The 25,510-nt window shown below is 34.4% G+C and overlaps 2 protein-coding genes across 9 annotated transcripts; one reads left to right on the forward strand and one right to left on the reverse strand.

Annotated features, from left to right (window-relative positions):
• Nucleotides 1-1,300: 1,300 nt before the first annotated feature.
• LOC105637364 (tRNA-specific adenosine deaminase TAD2) lies at nucleotides 1,301-19,630 on the reverse strand. Of its 7 annotated transcripts, XR_016320375.1 has the most exons (9): nucleotides 19,415-19,587; nucleotides 18,197-18,268; nucleotides 16,218-16,255; nucleotides 14,140-14,206; nucleotides 13,611-13,770; nucleotides 13,405-13,501; nucleotides 11,696-11,780; nucleotides 8,260-9,571; nucleotides 1,301-1,499 (listed from the first exon to the last, which is right to left on the reverse strand). XR_016320375.1 is itself a non-coding variant. In XM_012220810.4 (7 exons), the coding sequence occupies exons 2-7, from the start codon at nucleotides 18,266-18,268 to the stop codon at nucleotides 1,409-1,411; spliced, it is 525 nt and encodes a 174-aa protein (XP_012076200.1). In that variant the 5' UTR covers nucleotides 19,415-19,630; the 3' UTR covers nucleotides 1,301-1,408. The 7 variants fall into 7 exon arrangements, 2 of the variants coding, with proteins under 2 accessions (XP_012076200.1, XP_037497943.1); XR_016320379.1 differs by lacking the exon at nucleotides 11,696-11,780 and having other exon boundaries at nucleotides 19,415-19,588; XR_005179239.2 differs by lacking the exon at nucleotides 8,260-9,571.
• A 123-nt stretch (nucleotides 19,631-19,753) lies between these two features.
• LOC105637365 (Ribosomal protein L24e family protein) lies at nucleotides 19,754-22,484 on the forward strand. Of its 2 annotated transcripts, none has more exons than XM_012220811.4 (5): nucleotides 19,754-19,911; nucleotides 20,963-21,071; nucleotides 21,599-21,712; nucleotides 21,843-21,979; nucleotides 22,060-22,484. In XM_012220811.4, the coding sequence occupies exons 2-5, from the start codon at nucleotides 20,991-20,993 to the stop codon at nucleotides 22,232-22,234; spliced, it is 507 nt and encodes a 168-aa protein (XP_012076201.1). In that variant the 5' UTR covers nucleotides 19,754-19,911; nucleotides 20,963-20,990; the 3' UTR covers nucleotides 22,235-22,484. The 2 variants fall into 2 exon arrangements, with proteins under 2 accessions (XP_012076201.1, XP_012076202.1); XM_012220812.4 differs by having other exon boundaries at nucleotides 19,788-19,911; nucleotides 20,967-21,071.
• The last annotated feature ends 3,026 nt before the right edge of the window (nucleotides 22,485-25,510 follow it).

A 25,510-nucleotide genomic window follows, 5' to 3' on the forward strand; every position in this document is an offset into this window, starting at 1 on the left:
TTTTTTTTTTTTGAAAAAAGTATTCAATATCAATTAATCCAATTATTTGAAAATGAAATCAATAACTATATGAATAAAATTCTAAAAATTAATATTTTTCACAAACGCTATAAAAGTTGCCATTAATTATTGTTAAAAAAATGTTGTAGCCAAGTAAGAATATAAAATTTCTTCTAAATTTGAAAAATCTTAAAAATCACACAGCTTTTGTATAGTTCACTAATTTTTCAATTTATATTTCTTTTTATTTTATTTACATTACATGCATAGAATGATCACTGTCAGTTCTTCTCCCCTCAATTTTTTTATACTGATTCATGTGTTATTTTGCTATTGTCGTAAAATGTACAATTTTATTCAATCCTAAACCAATGACAATAAAAAAATAACTATAACTATCCATTTTAAAAAGAAACATAGTACCTCAAAAATGAAGCTTTAGCAGAAATGCTCAAACCTTCATTCCGTAGTAAAAATAAAGACGCAGTACAATACTAAAACTTTTAGTATATAGTATCATTTTTAAATTGTGATATCAAAATTTGAAAATTTTAAATTTAGAAATCAATTTTTAATGATAAATAACTTTTTTGTCCATTCAAATATTTCTGTACATTTATTACAGATTTCTTTTTTGAGAATGAGATATATTTAGATTTTAATGCTACATAACTGTAGGGTCTATATAAATAAAAACTAAAAAGTTAGTTCAAAATGAAAAAAAAACAATACAGTGGGGCAACTACACTAATGAAAACTACAAAATATGCATTTTAGGATGCTTAAAGGTACTTCGCTATTTAGCATACACAACCAAGGAATTCAATGCTTACCGTTTCCTTCCCTCTACTCCTAATCTCTCTCTCTCTCTCTCTCTCTCTCCCCCTTCTTTTCCTATCACTTCACTTTTTTTTTTCACTGCCCCTCAAATTTTCTATCTACTTTCTCAATCTCTAATCCCTTTAATTAGGATTGGTACTATCCTAACAAATCATTCCCAAGAACAAGGGGCAAGAAGTCTTGTATTTTGGAAGTTATGTTCTCTAATCCTTCATTTGAACCACTCTCCCTCCCTTCTCCTTTCCAAACACAGTATGTACACACTTTAGTCAATGGAAAATGAAAATGGGAGTTCCTCAAGAGGGCCTAAATAACCTGAATCCTGGGTGGACAAGTTAGCCACCGATATTCTGTAGCTCATCCACAAATTCATTCAACGAAGGTTTTACCCAAAAGAATAAAAGTCATCACGAGTTCTATACTTGGTAAGAAAAGAAATTGAAGTATACACTTCCAAAAGTGAATGAAAATTGAAAATACTACATTTTTAAGTAAATATTTCTTAACTCAATACAATTGCTTTGTCCATATATCAATTTATAACAAATACTCTTTGTAAGAACAAGTCCTAAATCATGATAATGGGAAACAAATGGTAATCCAGTAGTTTCAAGAGTGGTGTATTACCTGAAGCGTCACTGGCCTGTGAGGCTTCGGAGCTGGAAAGGCAACCAAACATTAGTCTAAAGTCTAAACTTTAAAGCAAAACACCAAAATCGAAGGAATCATCAAAAGAAATTACGAAATTTTCACTTCTATCTCAACTAATTATAACAGCACTACTTTTATTCAATTTTCATTCACACACTGAGAAGCAGCTGTGCTAGACCCACATAGAATTGGTCCACCAATCCACGCACAATTCCAAACTAATCCAAAACGCCCATATATCTTTATATAAGAAGATTTTATGTTGCTCTTTACTCTGCTCTCAAGTCTCATTAGTTTTCTGTTAGGAATGTTTCTTTATTTCAGTTTATTCTTCACAGCCTTTAGTATAGGTGCGTTGCTATAAATAGGTTTCTGTGTCTCCACCATTAGTGTTAGTTTTGCCTCACACATATGCCAATTGGAATCTTTTCATTTGTTTATATTATCAATGTTATCTCTGATATTTTTAAACTTATCCTTCCTTGATGGATGGCTAGATGATGGCCTTCGGTGGCAGGACAACCTGATGTGGCTACATTAAAATTGATTAAAACCAAATTGTGTTCATATTATTGGACTTTTTAGCTTTAAACTCAGGAAACAAATGGCAACGGAACTCTCTTCATAATTTCTTGATTCACCATTCATATCTATTTTTTCACATACTAGCTTACGTAGCTTATGTTGGTGAATTTGCTGTATAAAGTGTTTGCTCATAACATGTGGATCATTAGAAGCAATTGTTTTACACTAAAAATCCACCAAAAGAGACGCTGTTATATGAAATAATAAATATTAATGCTGAATCCAAATATATGAAGAAAGATTGCTTACCCGTCGTAGCTTGAGTTTAAGCTAGTAAATTCATTATGAGCTAATTAACAAATTCCTATATATGTTTTATATTTTATTTAACATTTTTGGAGCATGTATGCATGGTTTTTATGGGTAGGAAATACGTAATGAATATTTTTGGAGAATTTAGATAATTAGTGAATAGTGAATTATGGTGTTATATTAATTAAGGAAATTTGAGGAATTATTTTTATGGAGTAAATTAAAGAGTTTTGTGGAGATAAAAAATATTTTGAAGGAATTTAATTAGAGAATATTTGTAGCCATTAGATTAGATTACTAGTGACTTAATCCTAGCCATCCAATTTGGAAAAAAAAAGACCAAAATACCTTTGTTGCTTTATATAAGTCAACCATCAATTATTAAACAACCATTTTTCTTTCTTCTTCTTTTCCTTACACGTCTTCTTCTCCTCCTCCTTCATTTTCTTCAATTCTTACTTACTAAACACATCAAATTCACCCATCCAACTTGATTTAAGTAATTAATCTTAGAGAGTGAAGCTAGAGAAGTGATTTTTGGTGACTAATTTCAAGGAATTTGGAGATTTTCCTACTTGGGTCAAGTAAGTGATTTTATGATAATCTCACTATGTTTGGGTTTAGAGTTTTCTTTTAGCATATACATGCTTAATCATGCTTCGATTTCTTCTTTTATTTGTTTTCTTTGTTTTGATTTTGAGTTTTTTCTTACATGTAGAGGGTGGAGAGCCTTCTACCAAAGATAAAGGCAAGAGCAAAGCTTAAGGAGCTTTGATTAAAGCTTACTAAACCTTGTTTTGAAGGTTAGTGTTCATAAACACACTTATCTTACTCTAATTTTTGATTTGTTCCTTTATGCTATCATGTGTATATTTTGGGATTTTGTATGAAATGATTGATTTGTTGAATTTTGGTTGTAATAACATGCTCTTGGATGATGTTTGATGAGTAATTATTATGTGGTAGACCTTTCTACCTTGTATCTTTGTTGTTCATGTTCTTTTCATGGTTGAAGAAAGCTAAATTTGGAAAAAACGTGTTATTGAGTGAGATTAAGGACTATTTTTCGATCCTTTCTAGTTTCCATTTGTGTCTGAGTCCTTCATAAAAGTTATAGGTCTACTTCTCAGCTTTCCAACCCATCCTCTTGTGTCCAATTAGGAGGTATATAGCTCAATTTATGATTGAAACACCCAAAATGACTCTGTTATGTCGGGCCATATGCATCACTGAATTGAGTGCCCATTTTGACCACTATAATAATAAGATTAGGTTCTGAGTTCTTCATGAAAGTTGTTGCCCTGTGTCTTGAGACTTCCCTGGTTGTGGATTGGTTTAATTTGAGTGTTTGGTTACGTAGGAATTCAATAAACATTGGACTTGGTTCTGCTGAATCAGGTCTGGTCTGTTGATCTGTGTTCCTAGCTTTTGTTTGCTATCTTACAGATTGATTTGGGCCCTTCATAACATTTGTAGAATTTTGTCTTAGCTTTCAAATGAATCTGATTTCATTCAATTTGGAGACTGATAACTCAAGTTATGTCTTAAAAACTCAACAAAGGTCAATGTTACTTTTATGCTGGAAATTTTCTATGTTAAGTCATTTTGTTTAAGTATGAGAATCTTTATGAATTACTTAAGGTTTTAAGAAGATTAAAGAAAATGAACTTTATAAGAAATGTTATGAAGTAATAATTAAAAACAAGAATTTTGCGCTCTATCATACTTGGTGTGAATTTGTTGCATGATATGATTTATTATGTAAGATGAGCATGCTCGGCATTTAATGCTATTATGATAAGAAGCTATGATCATATGCTAGGCAGGTGGGTGTCTTATGTTAGGGCGGACGCGCTCTATATGTTATGATAAGTTGGCGACTAAAAGCCATTATGACTACGCTATGAAAACTTATTTGCTTCTAAGTGTAAGTGAGCCCTTATAAACTATTTTAAGGAAATGAAATAAATGAGATCACAACATGTTAATAAATCTTAGTTTACAATAACTTATTTATGATATCAAATGAGTTTCTAAAGCATGATGTGTTGGTGTATATATGTTAATGCATGTTACAAGTTAATGATTCTATGTATATAAATGATTATATAAAGTTGTGGTTTGTTGTATTTTACGAGCACTATTGAGTTTTATACTCAGCGCGTTGATTTTATCACGCGCAGGTTGGAGTCTATGTTTGTTGCTTAAAGACCAAAAGAGTAGCATTAGAGCTGAAGAGAATATTTTGGTAGTTGATTAGTGTTTACGTGACTAAGAACTATGGCATGTATTATTTAAACTAAGTATTATATTTTTAGAGACTGTATTATTTAATTTATGACTTAAACATGTTATTGTACATGATTTTGGTGGATACATATTGGAGATAAACTTAGGACTTATTTAATGGTTAGAATATTAGAAGTTGATATATTTAATTGATGAATATTAAAATGTTATTGAGGAATTATGTAGTTATGAAATTATAGAAGTGCTATTGTGTTGTTATTGGAATTTGAAATTGAGGAGTGCTTTGTATTCATATGTTTGGCGACTTTTAGGGGAAACTGTTGCAGTTTTTCTGTAGGACTCTCTCAAATCATTTTTAAAATAAAATATTATTACTTACTAAACATATGAATACTAAATCACTTCTAATTCATAATATGATTGTTTGATTTATATGTAGGTTAGGATGGTGCCTCCGGCACCAAATGTGGCATCCGCCGTCGGGTTTCTCGGGATTGGGCGGCAAGTGTTACATTTAGTGGTATCAGAGCATAAGTTTAGGCGGTTCTAGGACTATATGCATATATAGGAATTTATCTGTTTTGAAGTGAAAGTATGAGTATAAGTTAAATACATGCCATATTGGTTTGGTTTGGAACTTCTCTTTGATGGGAACCTTTTGGTCTTTGTAGGAGTTGAGTGATGTCTCAACATCTATTCGATGAGGAGGTGGATAGTTATGTCCCTCCTAGTGGTGGTATTCCTATTGGTGATGCCACTAGTGGTGCTGTGGGTACTAATGCGGAGCACGCCTCGAGGGTGGGGCAGGCTACTGCAGGTCATTCTGGGCCTAACCGGGATACGTTTGTTCTACAGTTAGTTGCTGCTTTAAGGCAGGCAGCGGGAGCTGTTCCCCAGGCTCCAATTGCTCCAGCCCTTATTCCAGTTCGTCCCCCTATTGAGAAACTGGGGAAATATGGAGCTGTTGAGTTCAGGGGTAGAAAGGATGATGTGGCTTCTGCAGCAGAGTATTGGCTCCAGTCTGTGGAGAGGATATTGAAGCAGATGCAGTGCTCACCTCTGGACAGTTTGGTTTGTGCCACTTCCTTATTGAGGGAGGAAGCTTACCAGTGATGGCATACGGTATCATTGACAGTCGGTGCTGAGCAGAGGACTTGGGACTTCTTTCTTTCTGAGTTTAGACAGAAATACATTGGGGAGCTTTATGTTGACCAACGTAAAGTCGAGTTTTTAGAGTTAAAACAGGGCGGAATGTCTGTGCTCGAATATGAAAGAGAGTTCATCCGGTTGAGCAGGTATGCTACTGAGATAATTCCTACTGAGTCGGATAGATGCAAGCCCTTCAGGAAAGGCTTGCATGATGATCATAGAATGCATCTAGTTGCTCATCCTCATACATCATTCTCTTCCCTAGTGAAGGCAGCTTTAGAGCTTGAGGAAGTTAGGAATGAGCAGCAGGCTAGGAGGCAACGGAGTCAGTAGGGTCAACAAAAGAGGTTTAAGGGTATGACATCTGGACAGACTTCTGGGGCTCAGTTCAGTAGTAAGAGGCATAGAGGTGCACCACAGACCTGGTCTAGACCGATTCAGAGACATGGACAGGGTACTTATGGTAGAGCAGCTCCACAGACCACATCTGTTGCTAGTAGTGGAGGTGCTGTGTGGATTGATATTCTGACATATACTCAGTGTGGAAAGAAGCATCCTGGGGTTTGTCGGAGATTTTCCGAGGCATGCTTTCGATGTGGGTCTATAGAGCATATGCTTCGAGACTGCCCTATGACTTTTGCTAGTTCAGCTCCTCAGGTAGGGAGATCAGCTCCTTTGTTTCGAGAGGCAGAGGCAAAGGTCGTGGTGATACAGGAGGCATTAGGAGTCAAAGGCCAGTTTCAGAGACAGTGGAAAAACTTGAGTCCAGAGCACCTGCCAGAGCGTATGCTATCAGGACTAAGGAGGAGCAGGATGCCCCAGATGTTATCGTTGGTACATTCTCTATCTGTGATATTCCTGTATATGCTTTGATTGATCATGGCTCTACTCATTCATATTTATGCATAAATGTGGGTAGATTGGGTAATATGCATGCTGATATGCTAGAACATAGTATTGAAGTTACTAATCCCTTGGGTCATAGTGTCATAGTTAATCGAGTGTATAGAGATTGTCCATTGGTAATATAGAATTTGATGTGATATTGGGTATGGATTGGTTATCTAGATATGGAGTTATGATTGATTATAGACTTAAGAGGATTACACTCCAGACTTCATCTGGTGAGGAGATTGTAGTTGTGGGTGAGAGGTTGGAGTACCTCTCTAATGTTATTTCTGCTTCTACTGCTAGAAGACTGATCCAGCATGGTTGTGAGGCATACTTAGCCTGTGTACTTGCTCCAAAGTCAGAATATCCTAATGTGCATGATATACCTACAGTATGTGATTTTCCGAATGTATTTCCAGAGGAGTTGCCTGGTTTACCGCCTGAGAGAGAGGTTGAGTTTGGTATTGAGGTTATGCCTGGTACTGCACCGATATCCATTGCTCCATATCGGATGGCGCCTGTTGAGTTGAAAGAGTTAAATATACATATTCAGGAGTTGCTTGATAAAGGTTTTATTCATTCGAGTGTATCTCCATGGGGTGCTTCAGTATTGTTTGTAAAGAAGAAGGATGGATCATTGAGATTGTGTATTGATTACAGACAACTTAACAAAGTTACTGTGAAGAATCGGTATCCATTGCCTCAGATAGACGATTTGTTTGATCAGTTGAGAGGAGCTAGTGTATTCTCGAAGATAGATCTGAGATCGGGTTATCACCAGCCGGGGGTTAAGGAATCAGATGTACCTAAGACTGCTTTTAGGACACGTTATAATCATTATGAATTCTTGGTGATGCCGTTTGGGTTAACAAATGCTCCTGCAGTTTTTATGGATTTGATGAATCGAATGTTTCATCCTTACTTAGATCAGTTTGTGGTTGTGTTCATTGATGACATCTTGGTATATTCTCGGACTAGAGAGGATCATGATCACCATTTGAGAATTGTACTTCAGATATTGAGAGAGAGACAACTGTATGCTAAGCTGAGTAAGTGTGAATTCTGGTTGTCTGAGATTGCTTTTTTGGGTCACATTATTTCTGCTAAGGGTATTAGAGTTGATCCGAAGAAGATAGAGGCAGTGCTTGAATGGAAGCCACCTAAGAATGTTACAGAGATTCGAAGTTTCTTAGGATTGGCTGGTTATTATAGAAGATTTGTCAAGGGATTTTCTCTCATTGCGGCTCCATTGACTAGACTTCTTCGAAAGAATGTCAGATTCGAGTGGAATGATAAATGTTAGAATAGTTTTGAGAAGCCTAAGACGATGCTTACTGAGGCTCCAGTGTTGACACAACCAATATCTAGATAACCAATCCATACCCAATATCACATCAAACTCTCGGAAAGGCAATTTTATCAGATCTCCCAAAAACACATGGCCATATATTACCAATGGACAATCTCTATACACCTGATTAACTACGACACTATGACCTAAGGGATTAGTAACTTCAATACTATGTTCTAGCATATCAGCATGCATATTACCTAATCTACACACATTTATGCATAAATACGAATGAGTAGAGCTAGGATCAATCAAAGCATATACAGGAATATCAAGGATAGAAAATGTACCAACGATAATATCTGGGGCATCCTGCTCCTCCCTAGTTCAGATAGCATACGCTCTGGCAGGTGCTCTGGACTTAAGTTTTTCCACTGTCTCTGAAACTGGCCTTTGACTCCCAATGCCTCCTGTATCACCACGACCTTTGCCTCTGCCTCTCGGAACAAAGGGAGCTGATCTCCCTACCTGAGGAGCTGAACTAGCCAAAGTCATAGGGCAGTCTCCAAGCATATGCTCTATAAACCCACATCGAAAGCATGCCTTGGAAATCTCCTACAAACCCCAGGATGCTTCTTTCCACACTGAGTACATGTCAGAATATCAATCCACGCAGCACCTCCACCACTAGCAACAGATGTGGTCTGTGGAGCTGCTCTACCATAAGTACCCTGTCCATGTCTCTGAATCGGTCTAGACCAGGTCTGTGGTGCACCTCTATGCCTCTTACTACTGAACTGAGCCCCAGAAGTCTGTCCAGATGCCATACCCTGAAACCTCTTTTGTTGACCCTGCTGACTCCGTTGCCTCCTAGCCTGCTGCTCATTCCTAACTTCCTCAAGCTCTAAAACTGCCTTCACTAGGGAAGAGAATGATGTATGAGGATGAACAACCAGATGCATTCTATGATCATCATGCAAGCCTTTCCTGAAGCGCTTGCATCTATCCGACTCAGTAGGAATCATCTCAGTAGCATACCTGCTCAACCGGATGAACTCTCTTTCACATTCGAGCACAGACATTCCGCCCCGTTTTAACTCTAAAAACTCGACTTTACATTGGTCAATGTAAAGCTCCCCAATGTATTTCTGTCTAAACTCAGAAAGAAAGAAGTCCCAAGTCCTTTGCTCAGCACTGACTGTCAATGATACCGTATGCCATCACTGGTAAGCTTCCTCCCTCAATAAGGAAGTGGCACAAACCAAACTGTCCAGAGGTGAGCACTGCATCTGCTTCAATATCCTCTCCACAGACTGGAGCCAATACTCTGCTGCAGAAGCCACATCATCCTTTCTACCCCTGAACTCAACAGCTCCATATTTCCCCAGTTTCTCAATAGGGGGACGAACTAGAATAAGGGCTGGAGCAATTGGAGTCTGGGGAACAGCTCCTGCTGCCTGCCTTAAAGTAGCAACTAACTGCAGAACAAGCGTATCCCGGTTAGGCCCAGAATGACCTGCAACAGCCTGCCCCACCCTCGAGGCGTGCTCTGCATCAGTACCCACAGCACCACTAGCGGCATCACCAACAGGAATACCACCACTAGGAGGGACATAACTATCCACCTCCTCATCAGATAGATGTTGAGACATCACTCAGCTCCTACAAAGACCAAAAGGTTCCCATCAAAGAAAAGTTCCAAACCAAACTAATATGGCATGTATTTAACTTATACTCATACTTTCACTTCAAAACAGATAAATTCCTATATATACATATAGTCCTAGAACCGCCTAAACTTATGCTCTGATACCACTAAATATAACACCTGCCGCCCAATCTCGAAAAACCCAACGACGGATGCCACATTCGGTGCCGGAGGCACCGTCCTAACCTACATATAAATCATACAATCATATTATGAATTAGAAGTGATTTAGTATTCACAAGTTTAGCAAGTAATAATATTTTGTTTTGAAAATGATTTGGGAGAGTCCTATAGAAAACTGCAACAATTTCCCCTAAAAGTCGCCAAACATATGAATACAAAGCACTCCCAAATTTAAACTCCAATACCAACACAATAGCACTTCTATAATTTCATAACTACATAATTCCTCAATAACATTTTAATATTCATAAATTAAATACATTCATTTAAATTTATCAATTTCTAATAGTCTAACCATTAAATAAGTCCCAAGCTTATCTCCAATATATATACACCAAAATTATGTACAATAACATGTTTAAGTCATAAATTAAATAATATAGTCTCCAAAAATATAATACTTAGTTTAAATAATACATGCCATAATTCTTAGTTACGTAAACATTAATCAACTACCAAAATATTCTCTTCAGCTCTAATGCTACTATTCTGGTCTTCAAGCAGCAAACACAGACTTCAACCTGAGTATAAAACTCAGTGGTGCTCATAAAACACAACAAACCACAACTTTATAAAATCATTTATATACATAGAATCATTAACTTGTAACATGCATTAACATATATACACTAACACATCATGCTTTAGAAACTCATTTGATATCATAAATAAGTTATTGTAAACTAAGATTTATTAACATGTTGTGATCTCATTTATTTCATTTCCTTAAAATAGTTTATAAGGGCTCACTTACACTTAGGAAAAAAAAAAGCAGATAAGTTTTCATAGTGTAGTCATAATGGCCTTAAGTCGCCAACTTATCATAACATATAGAGCGCGTCCGCCCTAACATAAGAAACCCACGTGCCTAACATATCATCATAGCTTCTTATCATAATGACATTAAATGCCAAGCATACTCATCTTACATAATAAATCATATCATGCAACAAATTCACACCAAGTATGATAGAGCCCAAAATTCTTGTTTTTAATTCTTACTTCATAACATTTCTTATAAAATTCATTTCTTTAATCTTCTTAAAATAATAATAAAAACTTTAAGAAATTCATAAAGATTCTCATACTTAAACAAAATGACTTAACATAGAAAATTTCCAGCATTAAAATAACATTGACCTTTGTTGAGTTTTTAAGACATAACTTGAGTTATCAGTCTCCAAATTGAATGAAATCATTCGAAAGCTAAGACAAAATTCTACAAATGTTATGAAGGGCCCACAGCCCAGATCAATCTGTAAGATAGCAAACAAAAGCTAGGAATACAAACCAACAGACCAGACTAGACTTGATTCAGCAGAACCAAGTCCAATGTTTATTGAATTCCTACGTAACCAAACACTCAAATTAAACCAATCCAGAACCAGGGAAGTCTCAAGACACAGGGCAACAACTATCATTAACCTAATCTTGTTATTATGGTGATCAAAATGGGCACTCAATTCAGTGATGCATATGGCCCGACATAACAGAGTCAGTTTGGGTGTTTCAATCATAAGTTGAGCTATGTATCTCCAAATTGGACACAAGAGGATGGGTTGGAAAGCTGAGAAGTAGACCTAAAACTTTTATGGAGGACTCAGACACAAATGGAAACTAGAAAGGACTGAAAAATGGTCCTTAATCTCACTCAATAATACATTTTTCCCAAATTCAGCTTTCTTCAACCATGAAAAGAACATGAACAACAAAGACACAAGGTAAAAAGGTCTACCACATAATAATTACTCATCAAACATCACCCAAGAGCATGTTATTACAACCAAAATTCAACAAATCAATCATTTCATACAAAATCCCAAAATATACACATGATAGCATAAAGGCACAAAATAAAAAATTAGAGTAAGGTAAGTGTGTTTATGAACACTAACCTTCAAAACAAGGTTTAGTAAGCTTTAATCAAAGCTCCTTAAGCTTTGCTCTTGCCCTTATCTTTGGTAGAAGGCTCTCCATCCTCTACATGTAAGAAACTCAAAATCAAAACAAAGAAAACAAATAAAAGAAGAAATCGGAGCATGATTAAGCATGTATATGCTAAAAGAAAACTCTAAACCCAAACATAATGAGATTATCACAAAATCACTTACTTGACCCAAGTAGGAAAATCTCCAAATTCCTTCAAATTAGTCACTAAAAATCACTTCTCTAGCTTCACTCTCTAAGATTAATTAGTTAAATCAAGTTGGATGGAGTGAATTTGATGTGTTTAGTAAGTAAGAATTGAAGAAAATGAAGGAGGAGGAGGAGGAGAAGAAGAAGAAGAAGACGTGTAAGGAAAAGAAAAAGAAAGAAAAATGGTTGCTCAATAATTAATGGTTTACTTATATAAAGCAACAAGGTTATTTTGATCTTTTCCCCAATTTGGATGGCTAGGATTAAGTCACTAGTAGTCTAGTGATCCAACATGGTTGTGACGCTAGAGAAGTGATTTTTGGTAACTAATTTCAAGGAATTTGGAGATTTTTCTACTTGGGTCAAGTAAGTGATTTTATGATAATCTCATCATGTTTGGGTTTAGAGTTTTCTTTTAGCATATACATGCTTAATCATGTTCCAATTTCTTCTTCTATTTGTTTTCTTTGTTTTGATTTTGAGTTTCTTACATGTAGAGGGTGGAGAGCCTTCTACCAAAGATAAGGGCAAGACCAAAGCTTAAGAAGCTTTGATTAAAGCTTACTAAACCTTGTTTTGAAGGTTAGTGTTCATAAACACACTTACCTTACTCTAATTTTTGATTTTGTGCCTTTATGCTATCATGTGTATATTTTCGGATTTTGTATGAAATGATTGATTTGTTGAATTTTGGTTGTAATAACATGCTCTTGGGTGATGTTTGATGAGTCATTATCAAACATGTAGGATATGTTAGACATGCCCTAAGTTGCACGACAAAGGAAGATGGATTTTAAAGGAAATATCCACCATTTAAAATTAGGATCCCTGCATCAGGAACCTGACAATCAAGTTAATTTACAACTATAATAACTAGAACTTCTACCATCAACAGGATAGATTTTGTTATTTGTGCCATAAGAATTTGAACCAATGAAGTGATTTATGTATTGCAATGGCATATGATGAAACTCTCAAAAAAACTTGTTAATTATGGTCCATGGAGATGTAGTAAATGACATATGAATTTACTGCTACCTGTACTGTATGTGATATTATCTTAGAACATGGAAAAGTGTTAAGAGGAATCTTGACATTTTTCAAAGAAAAAAAAGAAAAAGAGAAATAACAATAAAAAGTGAGAAAGAAACCATAGAGAGAGAGAGAGAGAGAGAGAGAGAGAGAGAGAGAGAGAGAGAGAGAGAGAGAAGTAGAATGGAAGTTTAAATGTAACATAATGATCCATTGTAATTTTGATGAAAAATTCTTGGCAAATGCACTTAACTGAAAAAAGTTTGTGCATCCAGACACTTAATGGATAGAAAAATGGAGTGAAGACACTAAAATAAAAATATAGGCAAATTTCAAAATCATTAATATAATTAACCCAAAAGAGAAGTGCGAACAAATATTAGCAAGTTTCAAAAATCACTGATATAATTAACCCAAAAGAAAAGTAGAAGTGAACCTATTAAGTGGTTGAAAGCTCCCAGAATGTAATGACAATATTGATCCACACCCTCCAAATTTATCATTTGCACATCCGTAATACACTTCCTTTATACCTAAGCAAGTGAACAACTGAAGTGAAAAAGTAGTAATAAGATTAAAAAAAATAAAGCTATGTTAGATTTAAAATCATTAGAAAAGCGTTATTTCAAAACAAGAGGCTACCAAGAATAGATAGAGCTGCAGCACAAATGATACATGGTTCACACGTAACATAGAGAGTACATTGTGAAAAATTTTCAGCAACTTCTAATGTTGAAAGTCCACTTTTTTGCCACTGCTTAAGAAGAACATCTATTGCTTCCATCTCAGCATGTCTTGTGGCCTACAATAAGAAATTGAAGTAGAAACTCAAAAATTGCAAAAGCTTTAGAGACTACCTATTTGAATGCTCTTCTGATTTCTGCCTTATTATTATTTGATTCAAATTAACAACATTCTAAGATCAGGATCAGCATAGTTGAGTAGTACTTTAATAGAGGTGAGATTGGTTATTAACATCCAAGTGGCTATTAAATTACAAGGTACTGCTAGCTCATTATATAGTAGACGATTCCTCAAAAACTATTTATATGCACAAAACTAACATAATTTAGAGGGACCTCCAGATGATTAAACTAATCAAAGAACATCATAGAAAGCAGGTTAGAAAGTCAAACCAAGGGGAAAATATTTGATGCATTGATAAACTTACATTTCTTGTCTCTGTTGTTCGATTTCTTCCAGATGCAATGACTTTCCCACCTTCAACAATCAGACAACTGGTCAATGCAAATATAGTTTTAGTGAAGAAGGATCTGCCTAAATAATAATGAAGACTTTAAGCAAAAGAATCAATATCCTTTCTGGAAAGAGAAAGTGTAATCTGCAAAAATTGATTAGGTTAATTGAAGAAAGACTAATTTCAAGGGAGCACTACAACGTTGATCAAAACTTGAAATATGTTTCAGGACAAAAGACAAGATATTTATAAAAATCTAATCCATTTCCTACATCTGAGCTGCACATCAATGTTGATGGAGATAACCTCACGAGAGCTGACTTTTATGGAGGGGCAATTGTGAATTTAGGTTATTGAAAAGCCTTAACACGTAAAGCAACAAACCAGCTCACAAAACCCCAGCAGGTATTGTTTGAAGTTGCCTAGGCCTCAATTCAGGCAGAATAAGAAGGGTCTCAATAATTTCCTCAGTCAATCCTGGCTCATTCTCATTTGAGCTCATAAAACTAGCAATGAATTTTATGACAGAAGGAAACAAACATTTTAAAGAATATATGTTATGGTCCCAAATTTGGATCTAGTTATGGGTCTTTGAATTAGGGGATCAGGTTTGAGATGGAGTTTTCTTCCATCTATCAATGGTGACAGACTTCGAGAGAATCTGCAATCTCCTAGAGCTCATTAAGAGAGAACTCTACAATCTCTGAGTTTTAGGAACTCAAAACCTTTTCATAAAATTCTGCTTACATTTTTCCTGATATAACAGCCTTTTAAACAACTAAATGTAAAGCTAAAACTACCCACTACCACTAATAACTACCCATTACAATAAGTAACTTGCTTAACCACCACACTAATACCCACTAACAAAGAAACTGATAATAACATGATACACACTGAATAACTAAATAAAAACAACCTAAATAGCAGTAAAACTACCGTAAGTCCAGCAGCGCCATAACAATATAACTCATAAACCAAGTACACAGAGTTACAGCAACAACTGAGTTGATTATCCTAATATAATTGAAAAATTAACCAATGAAATTAAGTTATTTTCAATTACATCAAATGTTTTTTCCTTATTACTCATACATATTATTACTTCTGTATGAACTATGACAAGGACTAGGTTTGCCCAAGGAAGGCAAATGTAAAAAAAAAACCCAAATTGCTGAAATGACGTATTTTAATTGAAAAAATAGGGTGGTCTCGGAAAAACTAGAAATTTCAATGCATATATTTTACTTGCATTTCATTAGAGGATTGAGAGGACATTTCCCCTAGTACAAGAGGATTAGGAAGAATGGACCTCCAATGTACCAGTTATTGTGCCTGCGGTAAATGTTAGAAGCCAAGTGCAGAGTAGATAACTATAGTAAGTTCACCCCAAGCCAAGATGAGTTCTTCTATACTTCCCCACAACCTTCAGTGGCATCACAAAAGGGATAAAACTAACAAACAGTTCAAAACAAATTATGAAAACTAACCATAAAATACCAGCAGAAAAACTAAAGAGTCAAGTTACTCCCAATTTACTGAAGTCTAACCTTATCCCATCTTTGATTCTCTAACAGCACGACATGTTTGAGTTACTTTTCATAATTAACCTAGCATTCAAATCTCTTTCATCTGGCTTCTTCCGATTTCCAGTCTCTCTAAGATTCTTACTTGCTTAACAACTTGATTTACTCTTTATCTTCTTTTTTACAACCTTACAACTTTAGTTCCTTGTCATCAGAAATCATGAATGGAACATCCAAACTCTTGCTCATATCCTTTATGATAATTGGCATGCTAGGCCATAGTCAGTTTACCTTTAAATATAACTTCAGAAAAATGACATCATAGAGAAAAAAATCTATCAGGTAAAGTGCAAGTGCAAATGGTAAGGATGAACAATTTGTAACATAAAACCTTAACTAGCTTATTCCTCCCCTCCTCTCTCTCTCTCTCTCTCTCTCTCTCTCTCTCTTAAAATGGCCCAACACCCAGGGCGTCCTTCAGAAAAGAAAGGAAATTACAAAGTAAAATAATTTAGAAGAGTTTACCCCACTGGCACTTCAAGACAATCCAGTGCATATTTTGCCTGCCATATGACCAACAAATAATATTCAAAAGATTCACAAGTCAAAAAGCCAACACAAAACTGAAGTTGAAATGTGTTAACAGAATCAGCAGACATCTAACTCACTTTAAGCATAAAAATTATTTTTCTTAACATGTCAGGAGCAGAATACCATATGGCAACTACAAAACCTAGACCTGGACCCGTCTAATGCACGGGAAACTTACTCCCCTCTATCCATTCTTCCTTTAGCTAAGGTTGATTAGCCTTGTCAAGTTCAGAAATATTAGTTAACAGAATTTTTATTTTCATAGATACCTAGATATGGATTCAGTTTTTTCAGTTACTCAATCCATTAAAGAAGAAAACTACAACTGAGGAAGTACCTCAAGAGCCAAATAATTGATCACAAGAAAATTTTATCATCGAAGGATGGATCCTTCTTTTGTTAATTACTGCTTCCAGAATATGAACCTAAAACAAAAAGGCTAACCTTTAGCCATTTGCTCAAAAAGCCTACTATTATATTCAGGTAAAAGGTATTGATGCTATTGCTAATTATACTTTAAACATCAGCAATTGTAAGAATATACAGGTCATCACGCTATCCACATGGCAAAATAAATACACATTGTTAAGGATTTCCTAAAGTAGGTTGACATTCAAAGAGAGAAAAAAAGGTTAGGGAAACTACAATGTTAGCTTCCCAAATGTCAATCAACAATTTTTTTATTAAAAAAAATATTTTCTTTTCTTTCTTGCGGCAGCTGGTGAATGCCAATACTCCAGGTATCCAAAATTGATTTAGCACCCAAATATCTATGATTTGCTAAAAGTTCCAGCTAGAAATTGTTGACACTAGTAGTTGACATTTGGTTATTCCTAACTGAGTAGCAGTTAGCAACCATTGGCCACAAACTAGAGGAGTAAATTGCAAAGTTAACAGCCATTTGCTAATAGCGACCACAATAACCAAATCCAAATTGTCATGCCTAACTCCAATCACTAAAAGAATTGTTCGTTTTGGATCAAGTCAATTCCACCCTATTTTAAATTTGGATAGGATTCGCACGATTTTATTCCGCGGGTGGAATAAAGAACTTCCCAGGAGGTCACGCATCTTAGGATTTCGCTTACGCAAACACGTTTAAACAAAAGACACCTCTAGTGATTAGTTTTCTCCATTTCGATGTATGATTCGATTTATTCTTATACCACACATCCCACTACCCTAGCTAGCTTGCCATCTTAGAAGCTTGCCAAGAGCTTTGCCCTACCCGCCCTCTTTAAACAACATTGCCGGGTCGAAATGTCATAGGCCCACCAGTTTCTGCCTGGTTCGTCCTTGAACCAAACATCCACTAGAGGGCTTCCAACTTTGATACCAATTGTCATGCCTTGACTTCAACCACCATGTTTGAGTTCATGTCTACTTGGTGCTAAATGATACAAAGGTCCTATAGGATTGTACCTCTATATCCTTTAGCACAAATGATATAGGAACTCAAACTTCATAGTTGGAGTCAGTTCATGAACCAAATACTCCCCAAAAAGACCTTATGAAACTTTCATATGAACTGATAAACTATAGAAACTATAATTTGGGAATCAAAATGTATTAAAAACTATGTCTGCGTCTCACCCCGCTCGTTGCAGCTTAACCCTATCAAGTACATGAAACAAATTCATGTAACATCTCAACTCGTGAACAAATATCTTACAACCTATTCACACATAAAATGAACCTCTATTTAGTTGTATTTAAAAATATTGTTTGCAAGTTCTTTTATGGATAAGAATGAAGGATGTTGTTTCAAATCCTGTAAGCATCTAGAAAGAATAGTAGGAACATAGAATGTATTGAAAATAAAAAACTAAATGGAGATAGAAAATAAATGCAATAAGAAAGCCTTACTATTTTGTCTAATTAAATCTTCTTACGAAGAGATGGTCTTGGATTACCTGTTCCATTGCAAGCTCCATGTATGCAAGATTATCTTGTGAAGACAATTCCCTTTGACCTTGAACTTCCATCTAGAATATGCACAAAAGAAGAAAAACAACACAAATTGATCAACATAAACTCATTTTATTTCAATGATGAAGATAGCTTTTTTTTTAATTAATTGATTATTCGATAAATTATATAATTTCTTCCTTTTGATTAAATTTATAACCCGCATTAGCAGTTCGGTTCCATTTTCTGCAATCATGACCTTGATAGATCTTCCTAAATATTCCAGCTATGCTTAACATGTAAAACTTGTAAATAAAGAATTGTCTATAAGAGGCATAGAATGCAATTACAAAGTGCAAGTAGGATTCCCACTGGCATACCTACTTTCTTGAATGATTGATTAATTTAGATCACAGAAACAAGAACCATAGTAGCCCAAAACACATCTGAATATGTATCAGGAATCCAAGAGTGCTAAAGCCATGTCAGTACCCTTTCAATAAGTTGTCATCCAAATCAATAATTAAAATAAACAATCCTTTCAATAATTTTTTTTTTTAAAAAAAGAAATCACTATCTACCAACATCAGACCAAATTTGCAATTCAACCTCAGAAAAAACTAAAATTTCAAAAACTAAGAAAAGAACAGAAATCAAATAATTAACGCTTTCATTATTTCAATCAAACCCTAATTTCATTATCATCTCCAGGGACCCTGGTTTTCAAAAATAGAACAGAAATGAGCACCTTAATGAATATACATTGCAATCAATTTCATTTTCTGTTTCACACACATAACTAAAACAAATAAAAATTTCATAACTCCATCATTTTTATACAATTCATAGCTCAGATTGAACAATTATAGCTATGTTAAGCAAACATAAAATCAGATAACAACAGACCAAATAAGTCAATTACACAAAAGATAATCACAATAATGCATAAAAAGAAAAAAAGAAAAAGAAAAACAAGGAACACTCCAATTACCATTTCTAGTTATTATTAATTTGAATTTCTTTTTAAAACTAAACTAAATCATATTATTAAATAACGGCAAGACAGTGAGTTAATTTCACAAAAATAAATAAATAAATAAAGCTAACTTTCAATTTCAACAGAATTAGATCTTTCTCTATCAAACTGTGTCAGAAAAATTATTTCATTTTTCTAAGAAAATATAAAATAATAAGAATAAATACAAATAGAGTCGATTAGTTACCAATTTCAACCTTCTTTCGTTTCCGCGAAAGGCACAGGCATAGGCTAGGGATTTTGTGTGTTGAAGAGAGAAAAAAGATGAAGATGAAGAAGAAGAGGAGGGTGGCGGCAAGTGACTAGTGAGTCTGCCGAGTGCCGACTGCCGAGGAACAGAAGCTACTGCAGCAGAGAAGGGAGCTTTGATCTGACGGTTGTAATTAAGCAGAGAGCTTTTTATCCGACGGTTGTGTTTTAAGTAAACTGTTTTAAGTAAACTGATTTAAGCTAACCTGCATCAAAACTACGTCGTTTGACGTGGGGGTAAAACGACGTAGTTTTGATATGGGGAGTTAGATGTTAAACTCATTTGGTTTTAGGTCTTCCAATAAATTCACAGCTTTATTTCTTCCTCGATTCATTGCCGCTTTCTTAGTAGGCTTCTTGTCAAAGACCGGCCATCTCCACGAGCGGCGGCAAATCTCCTCTGTGGCTTCCGACGATTGCAAGTCGCTATAGTAGGTATGCCACTGTTTATTATCAACGTAATTTTTTTTTTCTTTTTTCTTTTGACTATACTAGGTTTTGGTTTTTCAGTAGAAAAAAAAGTAAATTTTAAGGCCCGCCTGAAATTGCTGAATCATGATATGGACTCCTTTTTTTAACATTAACGTGTTAATTTTACTTATTTCATCATAATCTGTATTACCTGATATGGTGAAATTATATAGGGTACATCTTTTGCTGCCTGTATGGGATTTGGTATTTGTGCTTTAAATTCGAGACAAGAAAAAGATTAATATAGTGCCCTTAATGAAGAAGTTCTACAAAACATTTAACTGGATAATAAAGAATTTTCTTTATTGTTATTGATTTTAGAATTTTATAAATGTTTTCTTAACAAGCAGGCATTAGGCAATAAGAAATCTTATGGATTTTGTCAACAAGAAAGTTTTTAGGGTTAAGTAGATAGTTAAGTAAAGAATTTTTTTTTTTTTTTGTGTGTGTGTGTGTGTGTGTGTGTGTGGGATTTGGTAGTTTCGTCTAAAAACCATAATCATTGCCTCTATCTGGGGCATTGCCCTTTAGTTATGCAACCTGTTTCAAGTCCTTGGTGTGTCTCTGTTAAATGCCACTTCAGAATTCCGATTTGAGCTTATTCCATTTATATGTTACTGTTTGGTTGAATTTCTTCATAATGAACAAAGCAAAACTCTCATGTAATTTCTTAAATAATTGGCATATGAAGGACTGATTTTATTATCAATTTGGTTAGATTGAGGATCTTTTTTTGGTTCTTTGTTTGTTACCTTTTTTCTTCCTTTCTTTCCTCCCTTTCTTTTTTTGTATGTGGTGATACCATTTCTTTGATACACAGATTTTCTATGTGCTGCTTATTACTGACAGCACTATATGGCAACTATTCATGCATCGACAATTTGACATATAGACTTGGATTGCTGGCAGTTTTTCTCCTTTTTAATGTTGAAATTTGCAGTTGCAGTCTCATCTTGTTTCTGTTGATTACTTTGTTTTTTGTACTTATTCTGAATATTGCTATTTCTCTGCTTAGAAAGCTGGTTTTTTAAACCGGAGACACAATGAGGTTGGAGAAGTGTTGGTTCTGCTCCTCTACTATATATCCTGGACATGGTATCCAGTTTGTTCGAAATGATGCAAAGGTAAATTTTTGACATCCATTATTCTGCCTTATCTTACTACAGGCCTCTGCTTGCAGTGTACTTTTATGCTGTTGCCTAAAAAATTTCTTATCTCAAAGTACATTAGCTGGGTTGGATAAATTTGACATTGAATAGCATTATTCTGATCATCCATAGAATTAATTAATCAATTCTCGCTACATGAGCATGAAATTGTTACCTTGGTCAAATTAAATTGTTGGTTGTCTGAGGTCACAGCATGATTAAATTTATGGACGTAATTTAACATTTCCAGATCTGTATTTGATAAGTATTTTCTTTAGTTTATTTTAAATTTGAATGAGAAATTGCTTATTTGACTTGGTTTGTTATCTATGATGTTGGGCACGAATGGATTAAATTATGGCTATGAGAAGGGTTCTGTTTACTAGTTATGGTGTCTCCAACTGAGAATCTCTCACCTGTGTAGCTAGTTCAAGTTTCTCACCCATGTTATCTTTGAGGGTGAATTTTGTCGCTCAAGTTTCTGTCTACCAATCTTTCTGCAGATTTTTCGATTTTGTAGATCCAAATGCCATAAGAACTTTAAAATGAAGAGAAACCCGCGCAAAGTAAAATGGACCAAGGCCTATAGGCGGTTGCATGGAAAGGACATGACACAGGTTAAAAGCCTTTCTTTGCTTTAACTTGCTTTTTTCAGATGATCTTTTGTATTTTTATCATAATACACAATTTAAGGTTGAGTTTACACTAAATGAATTCTACCCTCGCGTTTCTTTCTTCCTTAACTAGGATGCAACCTTTGAGTTTGAAAGAAAGAGGAATAGGCCTGAGAGATATGACAGGAATCTTGCTGAGAATACTTTGAAGGCTATTAAGAAGATCGATAAAGTCAGATCTGATAGGCAAGCCAAACACATTGATAATAGGTACATCTCTCTCTATTTATGGAAGAGCTAAATTATAGATTTCATTTTATTAAAATATATTAACATATCTATCTGTGCAGGTTGAAGGTCAGGAAAACCAAAGAGAGGAAAGAGGCAGAAAAAGAATTGCAGCAAAGTATCCATTTGGTCAAAGCTCCATCAGCTCTTCAAGAAGAGCCCTCACTCACTTTACCCAAGCTCAAGGTCAAGGTCTCTCAAGAACAAACCCAGGAAAACCAAGCAATGGAGGAATAATTTTGTTGCTAGTCTATTTGGTCGCATTGAAGCTTTTTGCAATGGTCATTTTCTCTTTCTTTTGTCCTGTTCTTTCTTTGTGAGAAGCTTGGGAGGATACTAGAGTTTTACTGCACTTGTACTTGCAGCTTGCCTTAGTATTTTGATATATAGGGGATGTAACAGAAGGTGATGTGTTTTTGCTTCTCTCTTTTTGACGAAGACGATGATATTGAATGATAATGGAACTAGTTAATATAACTATTCTATATTTTCTTGGCTTTTGTCATTATAAGCTTTCTTGGATTTCAACGTTTCTTCTGTTATTATATTTGCTTTCAGTTCTCCACTCTCGCCATAGATGAGAGAATAGCTTTCAATTGTAATGGAGAAGGGAAAGCTCAACTAAAGGAGAAAACTTTAGGGGTTAAGATCTTGTCCTACGTTCACACGTGGTATCTTTTGAGAAATACAGTATAGATCATCTACTGAAAACTTAAATGCTTATAAATTATGTAATTTAAACAGAACTTCAATTAAGGCCAGTTGGCAATCCTTTAATGTTTTAAAAGACTACAGACTACACGCTTCTTGATGGTTCTTTCTGGTTCAGCAGGGTCATTGTCGTTTTGCATTTTTCTTTATAGTTCCTTCTTGTTCAGCAGATTTATTGTCGTTCTGCATTTTGTTATTTCTTGTAATCCATTCAATGAATTGTAATTACAGACCCCTGATTCGATCAAATCATTTGGGGATTTTGCGCAAGAGGAAATGATCAGACTTTGAATTGATAGAAACTGATCTCTATCCACTTACTTTTTTTTTCCTCATGAACTAGAACTGAAAGTTCATTACGCTAGAATTGGAAGTAGGCGTCTAATTTGCAGGCCAACTAAAATTTTGTTTCTTATATGGGGTGTAGTTGTAATATTGAATTGGTTTTACTTTGTTTTTAATTTGAAAATCTGAACAGCTACTTATTCAAGATTGTGTTAGGAAAAATACTTTGAATTAGCTTAACAGATGTGACGAGCTGCACACAACCAAAAATTACTGTGCTTATATTAGGATTAACCGATTTTAAGGGTTTGATATGTTGACAGCAACTGCGCATAACATAGTAAGACCTGATATTTCTGTTCTCTCTTAACCAAATTCACCTTTGTAGCTGGAAGTTCTGGTGGTGGAAAAACCAGGAAGCGGATCATACTTGTCTGTCATGAAAGCTTACAGAGTGACGCAGGGGTTCGAAACCATCACTTGAAATATTTTGCCTGTTTTTGCTTATATGATGTCCAACTTTCTGTCCTGAAGCTGTTTGATTTGATTTTCTGTTCGTCAGATTGTCGAAAAAAGCTATCGAGTTCTTTCATCTGAGGTTGCACTTGGATTTGTATTTCAACTTGGTTAGGGCATTAGGATTTCCTGTCTTAGCTTGATTTTGAGTTTGCTTATTTCTGTGTCTGCTCCAGCACATCAATCAGGTTTTTTGAATAAATTTGTGGATAGAACACTTGAAACTCTCTGGGAACAGTTTGGAAAAGCTTGCCAATCTTCGTTAAATGAATTATCCAATGAACCTGATCCAGAAAAGATAATTATTGTAGTTGGTCATCCTGCAATTCAAATAGCAATGTTGGCACATTGCCTGAATCTAACTAAAGAATGGATGCGATCATTTCATCTTGATTCTGGGAATATCAGCGTTTTGGACTTCCCTGATGGACCTGCTGGAAGAAGGGTCCTATTGATCGGTGCATAGATTACAAAATATAGGATTTCTAAGCTTGCAAAAGCCGAAGTATGTAATAATTATCAATAAAATATTCTTATGAAATACTATTTAGTCCCTAGTCCCTAAGGTTTGATTAAATACTATTTAGTTTGGACCTCTATTTTGAAAATTACAGATCAAGTCTCTCGATTTTGCTCTCATTGAACTGGCAGGTAAAGCTGTTAAATTTCCCATTAAATGGATCTGAACCTGTAAAAATAGCTTTAAATAATATATTCTTGTCTGTCACATGATTTTAAGATGGTTTTATGGTTAACATTTTCTTCTCTCTCTCTTACATCGCTATACGTTTCTCTCCTTAAATTGACGGTTGTCCCTTTGTCTTCCATTTCAATCAATCTCTTAAAACTATTTGGTTTTCTCCTCTTCTAACTGAGCATCTGCTTAGCCTGGTTCAAGAGGGAGAGAGCCGGAGAGATTGCAACAAAGAGTGTATGTGTTTGAAACAATAAGGTTTTTGAAAGCCAACTACGCTAAATGGGATGTGTGGTTAACTCTTTTTACTTTATTAGTCTTTTACGACGTGCGTTTTACGTTGATTATACTTTTATTCATATTCGTTTAATTTTTTTTATATTATCATTCACTTTTACTTATTATTTATACTCGTTTTTATTTTTTAGTATTAAATATTGATTATAGTGTTAAAACAAAATTTAATATCAAATTAATCTGAATATAAAGAATATTAAAAATATATATATTTCTTTTTTATACCTCTCTCTTAAATAAAATATTATATTTTTATCTTATATTATTTATATTTTTATAATGTTGAAACAAAATTTGATATGAGATTAATGTGAATATTAAAAATATGCTTTTTTTTTCTTTTTTTTTTTATCTCTCTCATAAATAAAATATTTTAAATTATAATAAAAACACAATCAAGTATTTAAAAAATAAATTTAAAAACTAAAATATAAAAATTTTCAAGTGTATGCTTATCATATATATTTATTAAAAATAATTTTTTTTAAAAAAAGATAAAACTTAAAATTTTGAAATTCTTATTTATCTATATGTATTTATTTTTAAAATGATTTTTATAAATGTATCGAATAAAAATAAAATATAATTTTCTAATTGGCTATAACTAAGGTTATTTTACCACATTTTAAATTTCATTAAAGGCAATATCGAAAATCTTGTTATTCCCACATTTATATATATAATATAATATAAATAAATAAAATATTTTTCTATGCATACAATTCTCCATTAATTGACTTTGGAATTTTTATTATTAAATTTTAATCGACGAATAGAAATTTATCTTATTTTGAATGGATTTATCTAGTAATGTAACGGAACTACAATTGAGGGACTTGACAATGTAACTTTGAGAATAGAAGTCTTGACCAGTATATTCAATCCTAAGGACTAAATAGTATTTACCCCAATCCTAACTCATATTACTGATTCTTTCCATAACAGTAATTTTTCATAATGTGTGTCAGGAAAATCGAAAATGGAAGATGATAGGAATCTGTTGGATAAAA

This window comes from Jatropha curcas, chromosome 1 (assembly GCF_041381405.1).
Source record: "Jatropha curcas cultivar XTBG-Jc1 chromosome 1, XTBG_Jcur_1.0, whole genome shotgun sequence".
NCBI classification, from domain to species: domain Eukaryota; kingdom Viridiplantae; phylum Streptophyta; class Magnoliopsida; order Malpighiales; family Euphorbiaceae; genus Jatropha; species Jatropha curcas.